The sequence below is a fragment of the Coregonus lavaretus genome, assembly GCF_964263955.1.
Source record: "Coregonus lavaretus genome assembly, chromosome: 16".
NCBI classification, from domain to species: domain Eukaryota; kingdom Metazoa; phylum Chordata; class Actinopteri; order Salmoniformes; family Salmonidae; genus Coregonus; species Coregonus lavaretus.
The window spans coordinates 49,836,877-49,860,709 of NC_140003.1; the positions used below are offsets into that span (position 1 = coordinate 49,836,877).

Sequence of the window (23,833 nt, forward strand, 5' to 3'; positions counted from 1 at the left end):
GCAAAGCATTTCTAATCTGGTGTTATAAACAGACCTGGGAACAGGCTACTGAAAGGCTGCAAAGCATTTCTAATCTGGTGTTATAAACAGACCTGGGAACAGGCTACTGAAAGGCTGCAAAGCATTTCTAATCTGGTGTTATAAACAGACCTGGGACCAGGCTACTATTTATCTAATGTTGTATTATGGTGGTATACTGTACCAGAGGTGTCTCAAAGAACATCTCTCTGTCGTCCACTGTGATCTTATAGGTAGCGGCCTGCGGAGCGCCGAAGAAGATGATGTGTTCGTAGGGGAATGTCTCTAGAGGTTTGGGTTCTCCTCTCTTGTAGACCGACACGTTCTCTGCACTCACACTCAGCCACAGGTCATGAGGAAAGCCTCCTTCTTTACACTGAGGACACAGAAACATACAGCAGGTCAGATACAATGCTAAATGACTGAATGAATCAAATACCAAGCACCATCACATACCCTAGCCCTATTCACCACAGTACCATCACATACCCTAGCCCTATTCACCACAGTACCATCACATACCCTGGCCCTATTCACCACAGTACCATCTCTAGCCCTATTCACCACAGTACCATCACATACCCTGGCCCTATTCACCACAGTCCCATCACATACCCTAGCCCTATTCACCACAGTACCATCACATACCCTAGCCCTATTCATCACAGTATCATCACATACCCTGGCCCTATTCATCACAGTATCATCACATACCCTGGCCCTATTCACCACAGTACCATCACATACCCTGGCCCTATTCACCACAGTACCATCTCTAGCCCTATTCACCACAGTCCCATCACATACCCTGGCCCTATTCACCACAGTACCATCACATACCCTAGCCCTATTCACCACAGTACCATCACATACCCTGGCCCTATTCACCACAGTACCATCTCTAGCCCTATTCACCACAGTCCCATCACATACCCTGGCCCTATTCACCACAGTACCATCACATACCCTTGCCCTATTCACCACAGTACCATCACATACCCTGGCCCTATTCACCACAGCACCATCACATACCCTAGCCCTATTCACCACAGTACCATCACATACCCTGGCCCTATTCACCACAGTACCATCTCTAGCCCTATTCACCACAGTACCATCTCTAGCCCTATTCACCACAGTACCATCCCTGGCCCTATTCACCACAGTACCATCACATACCCTGGCCCTATTCACCACAGTACCATCTCTAGCCCTATTCACCACAGTCCCATCACATACCCTGGCCCTATTCACCACAGTACCATCACATACCCTAGCCCTATTCACCACAGTACCATCACATACCCTGGCCCTATTCACCACAGTACCATCTCTAGCCCTATTCACAACAGTACCATCACATACCCTGGCCCTATTCACCACAGTACCATCTCTAGCCCTATTCACCACAGTACCATCACATACCCTGGCCCTATTCACCACAGTACCATCTCTAGCCCTATTCACCACAGTATCATCTCTAGCCCTATTCACCACAGTATCATCTCTAGCCCTAATCACCACAGTATCATCTCTAGCCCTATTCACCACAGTACCATCACATACCCTGGCCCTATTCACCACAGTACCATCTCTAGCCCTATTCACCACAGTAGCATCCCTGGCCCTATTCACCACAGTACCATCTCTAGCCCTATTCACCACAGTACCATCTCTAGCCCTATTCACCACAGTACCATCACATACCCTAGCCCTATTCACCACAGTATCATCTCTAGCCCTATTCACCACAGTATCATCCCTGGCCCTATTCACCACAGTATCATCCCTGGCCCTATTCACCACAGTACCATCCCTAGCCCTATTCACAACAGTATCATCTCTAGCCCTATTCACCACAGTACCATCACATACCCTGGCCCTATTCACCACAGTACCATCACATACCCTGGCCCTATTCACCACAGTACCATCTCTAGCCCTATTCACCACAGTAGCATCCCTGGCCCTATTCACCACAGTACCATCTCTAGCCCTATTCACCACAGTACCATCTCTAGCCCTATTCGCCACAGTACCATCACATACCCTGGCCCTATTCACCACAGTACCATCTCTAGCCCTATTCACCACAGTAGCATCCCTGGCCCTATTCACCACAGTACCATCTCTAGCCCTATTCACCACAGTACCATCTCTAGCCCTATTCGCCACAGTACCATCACATACCCTAGCCCTATTCACCACAGTATCATCTCTAGCCCTATTCACCACAGTATCATCCCTGGCCCTATTCACCACAGTATCATCCCTGGCCCTATTCACCACAGTATCATCCCTGGCCCTATTCACCACAGTACCATCCCTAGCCCTATTCACCACAGTATCATCTCTAGCCCTATTCACCACAGTACCATCACATACCCTAGCCCTATTCACCACCGTAGCATCCCTGGCCCTATTCACCACAGTATCATCTCTAGCCCTATTCACCACAGTACCATCTCTAGCCCTATTCACCACAGTACCATCTCTAGCCCTATTCACCACAGTATCATCTCTAGCCCTATTCACCACAGTACCATCTCTAGCCCTATTCACCACAGTACCATCTCTAGCCCTATTCACCACAGTACCATCTCTAGCCCTATTCACCACAGTATCATCTCTAGCCCTATTCACCACAGTACCATCTCTAGCCCTATTCACCACAGTACCATCTCTAGCCCTATTCACCACAGTATCATCTCTAGCCCTATTCACCACAGTACCATCTCTAGCCCTATTCACCACAGTACCATCTCTAGCCCTATTCACCACAGTATCATCTCTAGCCCTATTCACCACAGTATCATCTCTAGCCCTATTCACCACAGTACCATCACATACCCTGGCCCTATTCACCACAGTACCATCTCTAGCCCTATTCACCACAGTAGCATCCCTGGCCCTATTCACCACAGTACCATCTCTAGCCCTATTCACCACAGTACCATCACATACCCTAGCCCTATTCACCACAGTATCATCTCTAGCCCTATTCACCACAGTATCATCCCTGGCCCTATTCACCACAGTATCATCCCTGGCCCTATTCACCACAGTACCATCCCTAGCCCTATTCACCACAGTATCATTTCTAGCCCTATTCACCACAGTACCATCACATACCCTGGCCCTATTCACCACAGTACCATCACATACCCTGGCCCTATTCACCACAGTACCATCTCTAGCCCTATTCACCACAGTAGCATCCCTGGCCCTATTCACCACAGTACCATCTCTAGCCCTATTCACCACAGTACCATCTCTAGCCCTATTCGCCACAGTACCATCACATACCCTGGCCCTATTCACCACAGTACCATCTCTAGCCCTATTCACCACAGTAGCATCCCTGGCCCTATTCACCACAGTACCATCTCTAGCCCTATTCACCACAGTACCATCTCTAGCCCTATTCGCCACAGTACCATCACATACCCTAGCCCTATTCACCACAGTATCATCTCTAGCCCTATTCACCACAGTATCATCCCTGGCCCTATTCACCACAGTATCATCCCTGGCCCTATTCACCACAGTACCATCCCTAGCCCTATTCACCACAGCATCATCTCTAGCCCTATTCACCACAGTACCATCACATACCCTAGCCCTATTCACCACCGTAGCATCCCTGGCCCTATTCACCACAGTATCATCTCTAGCCCTATTCACCACAGTACCATCTCTAGCCCTATTCACCACAGTACCATCTCTAGCCCTATTCACCACAGTATCATCTCTAGCCCTATTCACCACAGTACCATCTCTAGCCCTATTCACCACAGTATCATCCCTGGCCCTATTCACCACAGTATCATCTCTAGCCCTATTCACCACAGTACCATCATATACCCTGGCCCTATTCACCACAGTACCATCACATACCCTAGCCCTATTCACCACAGTACCGTCCCATCTCTAGCCCTATTCACCACAGTACCATCACATACCCTGGCCCTATTCACCACAGTATCCCTGGCCTCTACGTGTCATGTATGTAGTTACCTCCACGTGTCATGTATGTAGTTACCTCCACGTGTCATGTATGTATTTACCTCCACGTGTCATGTATGTATTTACCTCCACGTGTCATGTATGTATTTACCTCCACGTGTCATGTATGTATTTACCTCTACATGTCATGTATGTATTTACCTCCACGTGTCATGTATGTATTTACCTCCACGTGTCATGTATGTAGTTACCTCCACGTGTCATGTATGTAGTTACCTCCACGTGTCATGTATGTATTTACCTCCACGTGTCATGTATGTAGTTACCTCCACGTGTCATGTATGTAGTTACCTCCACGTGTCATGTATGTAGTTACCTCCACGTGTCATGTATGTATTTACCTCCACGTGTCATGTATGTATTTACCTCCACGTGTCATGTATGTAGTTACCTCCACGTGTCATGTATGTAGTTACCTCCACGTGTCATGTATGTATTTACCTCCACGTGTCATGTATGTATTTACCTCCACGTGTCATGTATGTATTTACCTCCACGTGTCATGTATGTATTTACCTCCACGTGTCATGTATGTATTTACCTCCACGTGTCATGTATGTATTTACCTCCACGTGTCATGTATGTAGTTACCTCCACGTGTCATGTATGTATTTACCTCCACGTGTCATGTATGTAGTTACCTCCACGTGTCATGTATGTATTTACCTCCACGTGTCATGTATGCATTTACCTCCACGTGTCATGTATGTATTTACCTCCACGTGTCATGTATGTAGTTACCTCCACAAGTCATGTATGTATTTACCTCCACGTGTCATGTATGTATTTACCTCCACGTGTCATGTATGTAGTTACCTCTACGTCGAACAGTGTGGCCCCATATCCGGGCCACTCCTTGATGATGGTCATGTATTTGATCATGGCAGTGTGCTGGTCCAGTCCCTGGAGTCGGGACCACTTCTCTACGATGGAGGTTCTGGTGGCTGAGGTCTCCTCCTTAACCCACATCTCCAGCATCTGAACAAGAACAAGACTTTATTAGTACCTTGCTCAAGGGCATAACAGCAGGTGACGATATCCAGGATGATGTCATCAATCCTCTGGTTCCACTGACTACACCAGATTTTTCCAGTCGGAGCTGGGATTCCAACGCTTCTCTAACCGCTACCTGTTCCTCCTCCATCTTCTGTTTCTTCATGGAGCCCGTCTTCAGCCTGCTGCGGCGCAGGGTCCCATCCAGGAAGCTGGTCCGCCTCCGCTCCAGGGTGTGGCCCCCTGGCCCCGCCCCTCCGGCCGCGCCCACCTATACAAAACAATACCATTGTATTAGTTCACCTATACAATACAACACAACTTTGTTACTCCACCAATGCAAAACAATACATCTTTATTAGTCCATTTGCTAAAGTGAACACCAGAAATGTGTAATTTCCTCAGTTGTCAACCTCCCCAAATAGCACTGACACAGACAAAGACTCGCACACACACACCACACACACACACACCACACACCACACACCACACACCACACACACACACACACACACACACACACACACAGACACAGACACAGACACAGACACAGACACACACACACACACACACACACAGAGGATCAAACGGCAGAGCAGCACCCCTGGATGGAGTGTTACCTACCTTGGTGAAGTGCAGGATGCGTGCACGGAGCCTCCCTACAGGGTAGACGTTGTCCAGAGACCAGCTGACCCGGGCCTTGTCCCCGTGAAGGAACTGGAGCCTGAGAGCAGCCAGGTGCTGCAGGGTGTCCTCTGGGGCCGGGAAGTGACCGCTGGTCAGAGACTCATGGGCCTGGTGGAGACATTTACATTACATTTATATTAACATTCAATTACATTTACATAACAATATATTTATATTATCATTAAATCACAGTTACATAACATTACATTTACATAACATTACCTTAACATTACAGAGGCAAAGGAAGACCTAAACATTATTACTGGAGACAAGGGACAGTCAGTGAATAGATACAGGTATTCAGCCCCCGAAGTAACTTTTCTTATCAACTGTATACAAGAATGTCCTCTGTGTTGTTTTAGGAATTCAGCATTCTCTGTGTTGATCTCACCAACCCCCAATGTCTCAACTCTGAGAAGCAGTTCTGTTGTGATTACTTCATGTAGATCTGATATCTAATCGGAGGTTAACTTTACAGTAATACTATATTGGTCAACAACTCAGGTTTTGAATCCAAACAACTCAGATGCTTATTAAAGGGTCTAAGATTGATTTTCTTGTTCTTATGTGTTTCTGAGCTGCTGTGGTGAGATACCTACCCTCTTTCTCTTCCTCTCCTATGGGCCATGGCACAAGCTATGTCTCTCTCTCTCTCTGACCATGCTTAGAATAATGCCTTGTAATGCTTGTTAATGCTTTGTAACTTAAGCGTTATGCCTTGTATAATGTTATAATTCATTTAAAAAAGTAATTAAATACACTTGTATTTAGAATTCCTTTCTCATGACCATTCCTTGATCTCAGTAATCTAAATGCATAATACTTGATAGCACATGGTTTAACTGTAGTCTCTTATGGAGTCAGATAAACTTTTTAATGGGCTAATTGCTTAGTCTTATTACGAGTCGCATGTGAGGTATTTATAATATCATATATGCTGTATATACACATGTTAAATATTACTGTCCACTACATCTCTCTACTTCTGTCCCTCTCACAGGACTACAGTAAATAACATCATTCTCGCCTGCTAGAAGGTGATTTGCTACAGATAGCATACTTTAATCTCTGAATAGGATTGCATAAATCCTTTATCTTTTTGGGATACATTTTGTTGAATTGTTAAATGTTTTTTTGTTAACGGGTCTAAAGTAACATATTTCAGCTAATTTTATTTGTTGACCCGTGCTGGTTTAGAAATCAGTCCGAAATGTACAACACAATTGCTTTTATGATTTGTCTGCAGAGAACGTTGTGACCTGATGCAGTAGTCCCACTGCTCCCATATGTATTCTTATATAATATATTCTGTAGTGTACTGCAACGTACTGCCCCCTACTCCTCTTATTTCTTTGGATTACCTTAGTGGCCTCCCTAACAGGGTCATTTAGTGGCCTCCCTAACAGGGTCATTTAGTGGCCTCCCTAACAGGGTCATTTAGTGGCCTCCCTAACAGGGTCATTTAGTGGCCTCCCTAACAGGGTCATTTAGTGGCCTCCCTAACAGGGTCATTTAGTGGCCTCCCTAACAGGGTCATTTAGTGGCCTCCCTAACAGGGTCATTTAGTGGCCTCCCTAACAGGGTCATTTAGTGGCCTCCCTAACAGGGTCATTTAGTGGCCTCCCTAACAGGGTCATTTAGTGGCCTCCCTAACAGGGTCATTTAGTGGCCTCCCTAACAGGGTCATTTAGAGGCCTCCCTAACAGGGTCAATTAGAGGTCTGTCTTCCCACTGTCTTAAACGTTGTTTTTTTGATTGATTTGATTGTTCTCATTTACTCACTGCACCATATGGTGGGAAAAGTATTTTCTCAACACTATACAGATTGTTTTAGAGTGATCTCATTTGTTTCCAAACTCATCATTTTCAAAGGGGGGGAGGAGTCATTGTTCATCTCCATATATGGTATATGATTGGCTGGATGCTTCTTGTTGTGCTTGTTTTTCCTTCCTCCATCTAGGGCTGTTGCGGTGACCGTATTATCGCCACACCGGCGGTCACGAGTCATGATGGCAGTCAAATTCCACGTGACCATTTAGTCACGGTAACTAGGCTTCTCCAAGCTCTGATGCTGCTGATGGTCATTAGTAGCCTACCCAACTTGCTAACTGCCTGGTACTCAGCACTCTATTGTCCCTCTAATCACTCTGACATCAATGCAAATGTTTTCGAAAATCTAATCAAACACTTCATGAGACCCATGAGCTCATGTTGCGCAACATTTCTATAGGCGGGAGAAAGAGGAGGATCCCATCAGCTTTCTAGAGGCTAGGCCTACTATATTTATTTCTCTACTTTCCTAATATTAAGCACATTGCTTATATTTACAACAGGAGTATAGCCTACCTGGCTGGCATGAAAATAAACCATGGGGAAAAGCGTCCTCCATTCGCTATTTAAGTGCATAGATTACATGTATTTTTCCCCGCTACCCCTGTTTCGATACAGGTGCATGACAATGGTCCATTCTAAATCAAAACAAATGTCACACATATATTATTTAGTATACAGTTGAAGTCTGAAGTTTACATACACTTAGGTTGGAGTCATTAAAACTAGTTTTTCAACCACTCCACAAATTTCTTGTTAACAAACTATAGTTTTGGCAAGTCGGTAAGGACATCTACTTTGTGCATGACACAAGTAATTTTTCCAACAATTGTTTACAGACAGATTATTATATGTTTGGAGGAAAAAGGGGAAGGCTTGCAAGCCGAAGAACACCATCCCAACCGTGAAGCACAGGGGTGGCAGCATCATGCTGTGGGGGTGCTTTGCTGCAGGAGGGACTGGTGCACTTCACAAAATAGATGGCATCATGATGAAGGAAAATTATGTGGATATATTGAAGCAACATCTCAAGACATCAGTCAGGAAGTTAAAGCTTGGTCGCAAATGGGTCTTCCAAATGGACAATTACCCCAAGCATACTTCCAAAGTTGTGGCAAAATGGCTTAAGGACAACAAAGTTGTATTGGAGTGGCCATCACAAAGCCCTGACCTCAATCCTATAGAACATTTGTGGGCAGAACTGAAAAAGCGTGTGCGAGTAAGGAGGCCTACAAACCTGACTCAGTTACACCAGCTCTGTCAGGAGGAATGGGCCAAAATACACCCAACTTATTGTGGGAAGCTTGTGGAAGGCTACCCGAAACGTTTGACCCAAGTTAAACAATTTAAAGGCAATTTTACCAAATACTAATTGAGTGTATGTAAACTTCTGACCCACTGGGAATGTGATGAAATAAATAAAAGCTGAAATAAATCATTCTCTCTACTATTATTCTGACATTTCACATTCTTAAAATAAAGTGGTGATCCTAACTGATTAAATGTCAATATGTTTTAATAAGGTTTGTATCACAACTAAAGTGGCCAAATAACTTCTTAAAATTAAGCACATTAAGCTTTACATACACAAAAAAATGTATGCACGCATGACTGTAAGTCGCTTTGGATAAAAGCGTCTGCTAAATGGCATATTATTTATTTATTTATTTTACAAGGGGTGTAGATCATGTGACCTCTAACTCCTCCTCTGTTTGGATCAGGTAGTTGATGGGATAACTTCCTGATCATGTGACCCCTAACTCCTCCTCTGTTTGGATCAGGTAGTTGATGGGATAACTTCCTGATCATGTGACCCCTAACTCCTCCTCTGTTTGGATCAGGTAGTTGATGGGATAACTTCCTGATCATGTGACCCCTAACTCCTCCTCTGTTTGGATCAGGTAGTTGATGGGATAACTTCCTGATCATGTGATCCCTAACTCCTCCTCTGTTTGGATCAGGTAGTTGATGGGATAACTTCCTGATCATGTGACCCCTAACTCCTCCTCTGTTTGGATCAGTTAGTTGATGGGATAACTTTGTTGGCTAGTTTCTATATTAATGATAGTGAAACTTTACTCACAACTGTTGTCATGAGACATTTAGTGTGTAATCTGTATTTGTCATACAGAATGTTATCATGTTGATGGATACCGTATTGTAAACAGTGGTGTGTCAATGAATTAGTGATATAGACTCCGATGATGGACCTGACCTGTCCAGCCTAGACACACCTTCTGATGGAGGTGATTGAGGATTTCACGATGGGACAGCTGAGCATTCTAGGCAGGGTACCCCTGGAGACTGACGTTCCACCGTGGTGGGAAGATACCTTCTATGAGGAGAGCACCAGGACTGTAACTGCCATGGACGAGCAGTTCCTCCAGGCCAAGCAGGTGGCAACTATCTTGCTGCCACTATCTTGTTGAGCGCTTCCACTTGATGAATGTATTTATTATTATTCATCATTTCTATACAACGACAGCGCTAATAAAGGTTTCTATGGGAATGGTTTCTATGGGAATGGTTTCTATGGGAATGGGTTGATTGTCTGGGTACATACTAGAATACTAAGCCTTCCAAAAAAAGGGAAGAGGACAGAAACAGCAACAAGATGAATCGCAAACAAAGATTGTTCGCAACAAGTTAATGAATTGCAATTGAAAGACCCTACAGAAAGACCCTACAGATTGTTCTCTATCAGGTGCTGTCTAATAGTAGCAAAATGGCCAACCAGGAAGTAACTGACCTGTTCGAACATGAAAGCGAACTCCACCCCTTCCTTGGGCATGCTCTCTACATCCAGGAAACAGTAGAGTTTGAAGTAGAGCCTCCACTGTCCCTCCTCCTCCACCTCCTCGCTGCCCGACAGCCTGGAAATCAGTAAATCAAGAAAAAAATCTATCAATCAACCAACCTACCAATGTCAAACCTTTTTCTTAGCAAACATACAGGAAAAAATCAAGACATTTGTAGGTCAGAGATGAAACAGTATTTAGTCATCTACAGTTGATTGCGAAAGTATTCACCCCCCTTGGCATTTTTCCTATTTTGTTGCCTTACAACCTGGAATTAAAATGGATTTCTTGGGGGTTTGTATCATTTGATTTATACAACAAGCCTACCAAAATATTTTTCATTGTGAAACAAACAAGAAATAAGACAAAAAAACAGAAAACTTGAGCGTGCATAACTATGAGAGGTGTTGGGTTTGCTCCAGACACAGCGTTTTTCTTGATGGCCAAAAAGCTCAATTTTAGTCTCATCTGACCAGAGTACCTTCTTCCATATGTTTGGGGTGTCTCCCACATGCCTTTTGGCGAACACCAAATGTGTTTGCTTATTTCTTTCTTTAAGCAATGGCTTTTTTCTGGCCACTCTTCCGTAAAGCCCAGCTCTGTGGAGTGTACGGCTTAAAGTGGTCCTATGGACAGATAATCCAATATCCGCTGTGGAGCTTTGCAGCTCCTTCAGGGTTATCTTTGGTCTCTTTGTTGCCTCTCTGATTAATGCCCTCCTTGACTGGTCCGTGAGTTTTGGTGGGCGGCCCTCTCTTGGCAGGTTTGTTGTGGTGCCATATTCTTTCAATTTTTTAATAATGGATTTAAATGGTGCTCCGTGGGATGTTCAAAGTTTCGGATATTTTTTTTATAACCCAACCCTGATCTGTACTTCTCCACAACTTTGTCCCTGACCTGTTTGGAGAGCTCCTTGGTCTTCATGGTGCCGCTTGCTTGGTGTTGCCCCTTGCTTAGTGGTGTTGCAGACTCTGGGGCCTTTCAGAACAGGTGTATATATACTGAGATGATGTGAAAGATCATGTGACAATTAGATTGCACACAGGTGGACTTTATTTAACTAATCATGTGACTTCTGAAGGTAATTGGTTGCACCAGATCTTATTTAGGGGCTTTATAGCAAAGGGGGTGAATACATATGCACACACCACTTTTCCATTATTCATTTTTTAGAATTTATTTTAACACATTCTTTTTTTAATTTCACTTCACCAATTTGGATTATTTTGTGTATGTCCATTACATGAAATCCAAATAAAAATCCATTTAAATTACAGGTTGTAATGCAACAAAATAGGCAAAACGCCAAGGGGGATGAATACTTTTGCAAGGCACTGTATGTGTCATGATGATTGCTGATATCTCTCTGTGGCCTGGTCTCTGCCTGGTCCCAGATCCGTTTGTGCTGTCTTGTTATCACCACAGCAGCATGACAATGACCATAGGAGTTGGCAAGAAACACATACAAGGCTCTCCCTAGCCCTCCCTTTGGCAAATCTGACCATAACTTTATCCTCCTGATTCCTGCTTACAAGCAAAAACTCAAACAGGAAGTACCAGGTACTCGGTCAATAAAAAAGTGGTCCTATGAAGCGGATGCTAAGCTACAGGACTGTTTCGCTAGCACAGACTGGAATATGTTCCACGATTCATCAAGTTACTGATTGAACAAATCCTCACTTATCAGTATCTGCAATTTGGCAGTACGCCCAGACCTTGTTTTGAGAACGAAAGATATCTCAGTTTCAAGGTCTCAGCTTAGAGAGAAGAAGCCTCGTGAGGTATTGGTCTCACATGTTATGAACCAGTATTGGTCGGTCACATGAATGAAACAAAATGGTAATGATGAATTAATTATGCTAAATCATGCAAACTTGTCTGTGTATAGCCGTATATAAGACAACTGCTGGGACTGCCCCGGCAGAGCTCCTGTTGGTTGGAACCTCTCCAGCGCACTGATAATAAAGAATGATTCATTTAAGATTAACTTTGAGTGTCCCTAGTGGTAATTTCCACGACACACATACAGTATTTAACCCCTTTTTTGGGGTTGGCACATAACTACCTTCATACTTCCATTCGTTTTTTAAAACCGGTACCGGATACATTCAGAGGAGTCCCATGACACTTGTGGGGGTCGCAGAGCAAAACAGAGAACATCATCGTGTTCGTGAGAATCCCATTAGTTTGTAGCCCACACAGTTCAGACGCTACCAATCAGAAGATGGCACATCGACGGTACCAACTTCAGATGGGTCCCCTGACACTTGAGAGTCTCCCCTTTCCATAGAGTGGTCACAATAGTTTGTAGGCCAAACCGTTTGGACGCCACAGACGTTTTTGTGAGACAACCGATTTTCGGAACGTCTCATGGTCTGACAACCACCTCTCTAGATCTGCCACCTTTCACCGCAGCTGTGGAAGTGCGACATCGGCGGATGAAGTGGATTGTGGTCCATTATGTTGTTGCTAAAGCGACAGAGACAACACAGGTATTGTGGTTAGTGATAGGTCCTCTGTAGCTCAATTGGTAGAGCGTGGCGCTTGTAACGCCAGGGTAGTGGGTTCGATCCCCGGGACCACCCATACGTAAAAATGTATGCACACATGACTGTAAGTCGCTTTGGATAAAAGCGTCTGCTAAATGCCATATTATTATTATATTATTGAAACGCATCCAATGCAAAAATCGGTATCTGTAGCTTAAACTGACGGATTTTGATGGGGAACGACTCTATTGGGTTAATAAGACGCCGTTTTTCCCACAGTGACCGTACGTACATATCCCAACCAGAAGCCATGGATTACAGGCAATGAGCTAAAGGCTAGTGTTGCCACTTTCAAGGAGCGGGACACTAACCCGGACGCGTATAAGAAATCCTGCTATGCCCTCCGACGAACCATCAAACAGGCAAAGCATCAATACAGGACTAAGATTGAATCCTACTACGCCGGCTCTGATGCTCGTCGGATGTGGCAGGGCTTGCAAACTATCATGGATTACAAAGAGAAACCCAGCCGCGAGCTGCCCAGTGACGTGAGCCTACCAGACGAGCTAAATGCCTTCTATGTTTGCTTCGAGGCAAGCAACACTGAACCATGCATGAGAGCACCAGCTGTTTCGGGCGACTGTGTGATCTCACTATCTCACTACCATCGGCTACGGTTAAGATTCACAGGGCCAGATGCATTACCAGGACGCGCACTCAGAGCACTGATTAGATAGCAAGTGTCTTCACTGACATTTTCAACCTCTCCCTGACCCTGTCTGTAATACCAACTTGTTTCAAGCAGACCACCATAGTCCCTGTGCCCAAGAACTCCAAGATAACCTGTCTAAATGACTATGGCCCAATAGCACTCACATCTGTAGCTTCTAAATACTTTGAAAGGCTGGTCATGGCTCACATCTAGCACATCTAGCACATCTATCATTCCAGTGTTAATACTATTGTAATTATTTTGCACTATAGCCTATTTATTGCCTTACCTCCATAACTTGCTACATTTGCACACACTGTATATATATTTTCTGTTGTATTTTTGACTTTATGTTTTTTACCCCATATGTAACTCTGTGTTGTTTTTATTGCACTGCTTTGCTTTATCTTGGCCAGGTCGCAGTTGTAAATGAGAACCTGTTCTCAACTGGCTTACCTGGTTAAATAAAGGTGAAATAAAATAAATAAAAATAAACATCAACACCATCATCCCAGACACCCTGGACCCACTCCAATTCACATACCGCCCCAACAGATCCACAGATGACGCAATCTCTATTGCTCGGCATCCAGCCGTAAGGCTCTACAGAGGGTAATGCATACGGCCCAGTACATCACTGGGGCCAAGCTTCCTGCCATCCAGGACCTCTATACCAGGCAGTGTCAGAGGGTAATGCGTACGGCCCAGTACATCACTGGGGCCAAGCTTCCTGCCATCCAGGACCTCTATACCAGGCAGTGTCAGAGGGTAATGCGTACGGCCCAGTACATCACTGGGGCCAAGCTTCCTGCCATCCAGGACCTCTATACCAGGCAGTGTCAGAGGGTAATGCGTACGGCCCAGTACATCACTGGGGCCAAGCTTCCTGCCATCCAGGACCTCTATACCAGGCGGTGTCAGAGGGTAATGCGTACGGCCCAGTACATCACTGGGGCCAAGCTTCCTGCCATCCAGGACCTCTATACCAGGCGGTGTCAGAGGGTAGTGCGTACGGCCCAGTACATCACTGGGGCCAAGCTTCCTGCCATCCAGGACCTCGTACGGCCCAGTACATCACTGGGGCCAAGCTTCCTGCCATCCAGGACCTCTATACCAGGCAGTGTCAGAGGGTAATGCGTACGGCCCAGTACATCACTGGGGCCAAGCTTCCTGCCATCCAGGACCTCTATACCAGGCAGTGTCAGAGGGTAGTGCGTACGGCCCAGTACATCACTGGGGCCAAGCTTCCTGCCATCCAGGACCTCTATACCAGGCAGTGTCAGAGGGTAATGCGTACGGCCCAGTACATCACTGGGGCCAAGCTTCCTGCCATCCAGGACCTCTATACCAGGCAGTGTCAGAGGGTAGTGCGTACGGCCCAGTACATCACTGGGGCCAAGCTTCCTGCCATCCAGGACCTCTATACCAGGCAGTGTCAGAGGGTAGTGCGTACGGCCCAGTACATCACTGGGGCCAAGCTTCCTGCCATCCAGGACCTCTATACCAGGCAGTGTCAGAGGGTAATGCGTACGGCCCAGTACATCACTGGGGCCAAGCTTCCTGCCATCCAGGACCTCTATACCAGGCAGTGTCAGAGGGTAATGCGTACGGCCCAGTACATCACTGGGGCCAAGCTTCCTGCCATCCAGGACCTCTATACCAGGCGGTGTCAGAGGGTAGTGCGTACGGCCCAGTACATCACTGGGGCCAAGCTTCCTGCCATCCAGGACCTCTATACCAGGCAGTGTCAGAGGGTAATGCGTACGGCCCAGTACATCACTGGGGCCAAGCTTCCTGCCATCCAGGACCTCTATACCAGGCAGTGTCAGAGGGTAGTGCGTACGGCCCAGTACATCACTGGGGCCAAGCTTCCTGCCATCCAGGACCTCTATACCAGGCGGTGTCAGAGGGTAATGCGTACGGCCCAGTACATCACTGGGGCCAAGCTTCCTGCCATCCAGGACCTCTATACCAGGCAGTGTCAGAGGGTAATGCGTACGGCCCAGTACATCACTGGGGCCAAGCTTCCTGCCATCCAGGACCTCTATACCAGGCAGTGTCAGAGGGTAATGCGTACGGCCCAGTACATCACTGGGGCCAAGCTTCCTGCCATCCAGGACCTCTATACCAGGCAGTGTCAGAGGGTAGTGCGTACGGCCCAGTACATCACTGGGGCCAAGCTTCCTGCCATCCAGGACCTCTATACCAGGCAGTGTCAGAGGGTAATGCGTACGGCCCAGTACATCACTGGGGCCAAGCTTCCTGCCATCCAGGACCTCTATACCAGGCAGTGTCAGAGGGTAATGCGTACGGCCCAGTACATCACTGGGGCCAAGCTTCCTGCCATCCAGGACCTCTATACCAGGCAGTGTCAGAGGGTAATGCGTACGGCCCAGTACATCACTGGGGCCAAGCTTCCTGCCATCCAGGACCTCTATACCAGGCGGTGTCAGAGGGTAATGCGTACGGCCCAGTACATCACTGGGGCCAAGCTTCCTGCCATCCAGGACCTCTATACCAGGCGGTGTCAGAGGGTAGTGCGTACGGCCCAGTACATCACTGGGGCCAAGCTTCCTGCCATCCAGGACCTCGTACGGCCCAGTACATCACTGGGGCCAAGCTTCCTGCCATCCAGGACCTCTATACCAGGCAGTGTCAGAGGGTAATGCGTACGGCCCAGTACATCACTGGGGCCAAGCTTCCTGCCATCCAGGACCTCTATACCAGGCAGTGTCAGAGGGTAGTGCGTACGGCCCAGTACATCACTGGGGCCAAGCTTCCTGCCATCCAGGACCTCTATACCAGGCAGTGTCAGAGGGTAATGCGTACGGCCCAGTACATCACTGGGGCCAAGCTTCCTGCCATCCAGGACCTCTATACCAGGCAGTGTCAGAGGGTAGTGCGTACGGCCCAGTACATCACTGGGGCCAAGCTTCCTGCCATCCAGGACCTCTATACCAGGCAGTGTCAGAGGGTAGTGCGTACGGCCCAGTACATCACTGGGGCCAAGCTTCCTGCCATCCAGGACCTCTATACCAGGCAGTGTCAGAGGGTAATGCGTACGGCCCAGTACATCACTGGGGCCAAGCTTCCTGCCATCCAGGACCTCTATACCAGGCAGTGTCAGAGGGTAATGCGTACGGCCCAGTACATCACTGGGGCCAAGCTTCCTGCCATCCAGGACCTCTATACCAGGCGGTGTCAGAGGGTAGTGCGTACGGCCCAGTACATCACTGGGGCCAAGCTTCCTGCCATCCAGGACCTCTATACCAGGCAGTGTCAGAGGGTAATGCGTACGGCCCAGTACATCACTGGGGCCAAGCTTCCTGCCATCCAGGACCTCTATACCAGGCAGTGTCAGAGGGTAGTGCGTACGGCCCAGTACATCACTGGGGCCAAGCTTCCTGCCATCCAGGACCTCTATACCAGGCAGTGTCAGAGGGTAATGCGTACGGCCCAGTACATCACTGGGGCCAAGCTTCCTGCCATCCAGGACCTCTATACCAGGCAGTGTCAGAGGGTAATGCGTACGGCCCAGTACATCACTGGGGCCAAGCTTCCTGCCATCCAGGACCTCTATACCAGGCAGTGTCAGAGGGTAATGCGTACGGCCCAGTACATCACTGGGGCCAAGCTTCCTGCCATCCAGGACCTCTATACCAGGCAGTGTCAGAGGGTAGTGCGTACGGCCCAGTACATCACTGGGGCCAAGCTTCCTGCCATCCAGGACCTCTATACCAGGCAGTGTCAGAGGGTAATGCGTACGGCCCAGTACATCACTGGGGCCAAGCTTCCTGCCATCCAGGACCTCTATACCAGGCAGTGTCAGAGGGTAATGCGTACGGCCCAGTACATCACTGGGGCCAAGCTTCCTGCCATCCAGGACCTCTATACCAGGCAGTGTCAGAGGGTAGTGCGTACGGCCCAGTACATCACTGGGGCCAAGCTTCCTGCCATCCAGGACCTCTATACCAGGCAGTGTCAGAGGGTAATGCGTACGGCCCAGTACATCACTGGGGCCAAGCTTCCTGCCATCCAGGACCTCTATACCAGGCAGTGTCAGAGGGTAGTGCGTACGGCCCAGTACATCACTGGGGCCAAGCTTCCTGCCATCCAGGACCTCTATACCAGGCAGTGTCAGAGGGTAATGCGTACGGCCCAGTACATCACTGGGGCCAAGCTTCCTGCCATCCAGGACCTCTATACCAGGCAGTGTCAGAGGGTAGTGCGTACGGCCCAGTACATCACTGGGGCCAAGCTTCCTGCCATCCAGGACCTCTATACCAGGCAGTGTCAGAAGGTAGTGCGTACGGCCCAGTACATCACTGGGGCCAAGCTTCCTGCCATCCAGGACCTCTATACCAGGCAGTGTCAGAGGGTAATGCGTACGGCCCAGTACATCACTGGGGCCAAGCTTCCTGCCATCCAGGACCTCTATACCAGGCAGTGTCAGAGGGTAGTGCGTACGGCCCAGTACATCACTGGGGCCAAGCTTCCTGCCATCCAGGACCTCTATACCAGGCAGTGTCAGAGGGTAATGCGTACGGCCCAGTACATCACTGGGGCCAAGCTTCCTGCCATCCAGGACCTCTATACCAGGCGGTGTCAGAGGGTAGTGCGTACGGCCCAGTACATCACTGGGGCCAAGCTTCCTGCCATCCAGGACCTCTATACCAGGCAGTGTCAGAGGGTAGTGCGTACGGCCCAGTACATCACTGGGGCCAAACTTCCTGCCATCCAGGACCTCTATACCAGGCAGTGTCAGAGGGTAATGCGTACGGCCCAGTACATCACTGGGGCCAAGCTTCCTGCCATCCAGGACCTCTATACCAGGCAGTGTCAGAGGGTAGTGCGTACGGCCCAGTACATCACTGGGGCCAAGCTTCCTGCCATCCAGGACCTCTATACCAGGCAGTGTCAGAGGGTAATGCGTACGGCCCAGTACATCACTGGGGCCAAGCTTCCTGCCATCCAGGACCTCTATACCAGGCGGTGTCAGAGGGTAGTGCGTACGGCCCAGTACATCACTGGGGCCAAGCTTCCTGCCATCCAGGACCTCTATACCAGGCAGTGTCAGAGGGTAATGCGTACGGCCCAGTACATCACTGGGGCCAAGCTTCCTGCCATCCAGGACCTCTATACCAGGCAGTGTCAGAGGGTAGTGCGTACGGCCCAGTACATCACTGGGGCCAAGCTTCCTGCCATCCAGGACCTCTATACCAGGCAGTGTCAGAGGGTAATGCGTACGGCCCAGTACATCACTGGGGCCAAGCTTCCTGCCATCCAGGACCTCTATACCAGGCAGTGTCAGAGGGTAATGCGTACGGCCCAGTACATCACTGGGGCCAAGCTTCCTGCCATCCAGGACCTCTATACCAGGCAGTGTCAGAGGGTAATGCGTACGGCCCAGTACATCACTGGGGCCAAGCTTCCTGCCATCCAGGACCTCTATACCAGGCAGTGTCAGAGGGTAGTGCGTACGGCCCAGTACATCACTGGGGCCAAGCTTCCTGCCATCCAGGACCTCTATACCAGGCAGTGTCAGAGGGTAATGCGTACGGCCCAGTACATCACTGGGGCCAAGCTTCCTGCCATCCAGGACCTCTATACCAGGCAGTGTCAGAGGGTAATGCGTACGGCCCAGTACATCACTGGGGCCAAGCTTCCTGCCATCCAGGACCTCTATACCAGGCAGTGTCAGAGGGTAGTGCGTACGGCCCAGTACATCACTGGGGCCAAGCTTCCTGCCATCCAGGACCTCTATACCAGGCAGTGTCAGAGGGTAATGCGTACGGCCCAGTACATCACTGGGGCCAAGCTTCCTGCCATCCAGGACCTCTATACCAGGCAGTGTCAGAGGGTAGTGCGTACGGCCCAGTACATCACTGGGGCCAAGCTTCCTGCCATCCAGGACCTCTATACCAGGCAGTGTCAGAGGGTAATGCGTACGGCCCAGTACATCACTGGGGCCAAGCTTCCTGCCATCCAGGACCTCTATACCAGGCAGTGTCAGAGGGTAGTGCGTACGGCCCAGTACATCACTGGGGCCAAGCTTCCTGCCATCCAGGACCTCTATACCAGGCAGTGTCAGAGGGTAGTGCGTACGGCCCAGTACATCACTGGGGCCAAGCTTCCTGCCATCCAGGACCTCTATACCAGGCAGTGTCAGAGGGTAATGCGTACGGCCCAGTACATCACTGGGGCCAAGCTTCCTGCCATCCAGGACCTCTATACCAGGCAGTGTCAGAGGGTAGTGCGTACGGCCCAGTACATCACTGGGGCCAAGCTTCCTGCCATCCAGGACCTCTATACCAGGCAGTGTCAGAGGGTAATGCGTACGGCCCAGTACATCACTGGGGCCAAGCTTCCTGCCATCCAGGACCTCTATACCAGGCAGTGTCAGAGGGTAGTGCGTACGGCCCAGTACATCACTGGGGCCAAGCTTCCTGCCATCCAGGACCTCTATACCAGGCAGTGTCAGAGGGTAGTGCGTACGGCCCAGTACATCACTGGGGCCAAGCTTCCTGCCATCCAGGACCTCTATACCAGGCAGTGTCAGAGGGTAGTGCGTACGGCCCAGTACATCACTGGGGCCAAGCTTCCTGCCATCCAGGACCTCTATACCAGGCAGTGTCAGAGGGTAATGCGTACGGCCCAGTACATCACTGGGGCCAAGCTTCCTGCCATCCAGGACCTCTATACCAGGCAGTGTCAGAGGGTAGTGCGTACGGCCCAGTACATCACTGGGGCCAAGCTTCCTGCCATCCAGGACCTCTATACCAGGCAGTGTCAGAGGGTAATGCGTACGGCCCAGTACATCACTGGGGCCAAGCTTCCTGCCATCCAGGACCTCTATACCAGGCAGTGTCAGAGGGTAATGCGTACGGCCCAGTACATCACTGGGGCCAAGCTTCCTGCCATCCAGGACCTCTATACCAGGCAGTGTCAGAGGGTAATGCGTACGGCCCAGTACATCACTGGGGCCAAGCTTCCTGCCATCCAGGACCTCTATACCAGGCGGTGTCAGAGGGTAGTGCGTACGGCCCAGTACATCACTGGGGCCAAGCTTCCTGCCATCCAGGACCTCTATACCAGGCGGTGTCAGAGGGTAATGCGTACGGCCCAGTACATCACTGGGGCCAAGCTTCCTGCCATCCAGGACCTCTATACCAGGCAGTGTCAGAGGGTAATGCGTACGGCCCAGTACATCACTGGGGCCAAGCTTCCTGCCATCCAGGACCTCTATACCAGGCAGTGTCAGAGGGTAATGCGTACGGCCCAGTACATCACTGGGGCCAAGCTTCCTGCCATCCAGGACCTCTATACCAGGCAGTGTCAGAGGGTAATGCGTACGGCCCAGTACATCACTGGGGCCAAGCTTCCTGCCATCCAGGACCTCTATACCAGGCAGTGTCAGAGGGTAATGCGTACGGCCCAGTACATCACTGGGGCCAAGCTTCCTGCCATCCAGGACCTCTATACCAGGCAGTGTCAGAGGGTAATGCGTACGGCCCAGTACATCACTGGGGCCAAGCTTCCTGCCATCCAGGACCTCTATACCAGGCAGTGTCAGAGGAAGGCCCTAAAAATGGTCAGACTCAAGCCACCTAAGTCATTGACTGTTCTCTCTGCTACCGCACGGCAAGCGGTACCGATGCACCAAGCCTGGAACCAACAGGACCCTGAAAAGCTTCTACCCCCAAGCCATAAGACTGCTAAATAGTTAACAAAATAGTTACCCGGACTATCTGCACTGACCCTTTTTGTACTCTTTTGACTCATCACATACGCTGCTGCTACTGTCTATTATCTATCCTGTTGTCTAGTCACTTTACCCCTACCTACAGTATACTGCTGCTACTGTCTATTATCTATCCTGTTGTCTAGTCACTTTACCCCTACCTACAGTATACTGCTGCTACTGTCTATTATCTATCCTGTTGTCTAGTCACTTTACCCCTACCTACAGTATACTGCTGTTACTGTCTATTATCTATCCTGTTGTCTAGTCACTTTACCCCTACCTACAGTATACTGCTGCTACTGTCTATTATCTATCCTGTTGTCTAGTCACTTTACCCCTACCTACAGTATACTGCTGCTACTGTCTATTATCTATCCTGTTGTCTAGTCACTTTACCCCTACCTACAGTATACTGCTGTTACTGTCTATTATCTATCCTGTTGTCTAGTCACTTTACCCCTACCTACAGTATACTGCTGCTACTGTCTATTATCTATCCTGTTGTCTAGTCACTTTACCCCTACCTACAGTATACTGCTGCTACTGTCTATTATCTATCCTGTTGTCTAGTCACTTTACCCCTACCTACAGTATACTGCTGCTACTGTCTATTATCTATCCTGTTGTCTAGTCACTTTACCCCTACCTACAGTATACTGCTGCTACTGTCTATTATCTATCCTGTTGTCTAGTCACTTTACCCCTACCTATATGTACATATCTACTTCAATTACCTCGTACCCCTACACATCGTCTCGGTACTGGTACCCTGTGTATATAGCCAAGTTATTACCTCGTACCCCTGCACATCGTCTCGGTACTGGTATCCTGTGTATATAGCCAAGTTATTACCTCGTACCCCTGCACATCGTCTCGGTACTGGTACCCTGTGTATATAGCCAAGTTATTACCTCGTACCCCTGCACATCGTCTCGGTACTGGTACCCTGTGTATATAGCCTAGTTATTACCTCGTACCCCTGCACATCGTCTCGGTACTGGTACCCTGTGTATATAGCCTAGTTATTACCTCGTACCCTGTGTATATAGCCAAGTTATCGTTACTCTGTGTATTTATTCCTTTTATTTTTTCTATAATTTGTCTCTATTTTTCTGTCTGTATTGTTGAGAACGGCCCGTAAGAATTTCAATGTTAGTCTACACCTGTTGTTTACCAAGCATGTGACAAATAACATTTGATTTGATTTGACAGCACAAACTGATCAAGGACCAGGCTATTCTCTGTGTTCTCTTCTCTGTGTTCTATTCTCTGTGTTCTCTTCTCTGTGTTCTCTTCTCTGTGTTCTATTCTCTGTGTTCTATTCTCTGTGTTCCATTATCTGTGTTCCATTATCTGTGTTCTATTCTCTGTGTTCTATTCTCTGTGTTCTCTTCTCTGTGTTCTATTCTCTGTGTTCTCTTCTCTGTGTTCTCTTCTCTGTGTTCTATTCTCTGTGTTCTATTCTCTGTGTTCCATTATCTGTGTTCCATTATCTGTGTTCTATTCTCTGTGTTCTATTCTCTGTGTTCTCTTATCTGTGTTCCATTATCTGTGTTCTATTCTCTGTAAATCTATCTGACAGGCTGAACGCTCACCTCTCGAACTTGGCGAGTACGTCAGCCACGATGACTCTGCTCTCCACAGCCCGGTCCATAGCGTTGTTGTGTTCAAACAGGGCAAACATGTTTCTACTGTCCTCCATGGCCAGGCCTCGGATCAACTTCTCCACCACCTGGGGACAGGCAGGACAGAGGGACAATAAGACATCTGACTAAACCTAACCACCTGGACACCGCAAAGCACACAGAGATACTTAAAGGGGCAATCTGGGATTTAAAAAACAACTAAACTGACACCCCGCCACTAAACAGCTGAGGGAGGGGGGTGGAGAAGGGGGTGGAGAAAGTTGATGTATGGATTGCCCCTGGCAAAAATTCCTGTATTTTTACAGCTACTACTCCTTGTGGAAAACATACTTTTTCTTGTATAATCCACAGAACTGGACATACGACAGAACAGCGCGTCAGAGCAGAGCAGCATTAGTTACCTCTCCGGCGGTGGTGTGTGAGTTGATGGAGATCTTGCAGGATCCTCCTCCGTGGCAATAGACCGTAGTAGCCATTTCCTGCCTGGTCAGTAGGGCTACGATCTCCTCCTGAGACGGAACATACTCCCTGACCTTGGTCCTCTTCAGAGACTCACCTATGAAATGGGCAAACATGTCCACCTCTGTTCCAGGAAACTGCTCCTTCACCCTGGAGAAGAACACACAAACAGGCAGAGGGTTACTGAGGTGGAGGATGAGCATACAAATCAATCATAGAAAATACGGCACTTTTTACTAGAAGCTATAGGAAGGGAACACATTCTGCTAACTAGAAGCTATAGGAAGGGAACACATTCTGCTAACTAGAAGCTATAGGAAGGGAACACATTCTGCTAACTAGAAGCTATAGGAAGGGAACACATTCTGCTAACTAGAAGCTATAGGAAGGGAACACATACTGCTAACTAGAAGCTATAGGAAGGGAACACA

General features: G+C 48.4%; 1 protein-coding gene across 1 annotated transcript in view; it reads right to left on the reverse strand.

Annotated features, from left to right (window-relative positions):
• Nucleotides 1–23,833, reverse strand: part of LOC311143887 (unconventional myosin-X-like) — a 199,038-nt gene that overhangs the window by 5,387 nt on the left and 169,818 nt on the right. Inside the window, exons 22-28 of the mRNA XM_084179757.1 lie at nucleotides 23,345–23,552; nucleotides 22,893–23,029; nucleotides 10,304–10,427; nucleotides 5,662–5,832; nucleotides 5,174–5,308; nucleotides 4,861–5,022; nucleotides 203–394 (exon numbers count right to left, since the gene is read on the reverse strand). Coding sequence (XP_084035883.1) covers nucleotides 203–394; nucleotides 4,861–5,022; nucleotides 5,174–5,308; nucleotides 5,662–5,832; nucleotides 10,304–10,427; nucleotides 22,893–23,029; nucleotides 23,345–23,552 — 1,129 coding nt within the window. The remainder of the gene's footprint in view (nucleotides 1–202; nucleotides 395–4,860; nucleotides 5,023–5,173; nucleotides 5,309–5,661; nucleotides 5,833–10,303; nucleotides 10,428–22,892; nucleotides 23,030–23,344; nucleotides 23,553–23,833) is intronic.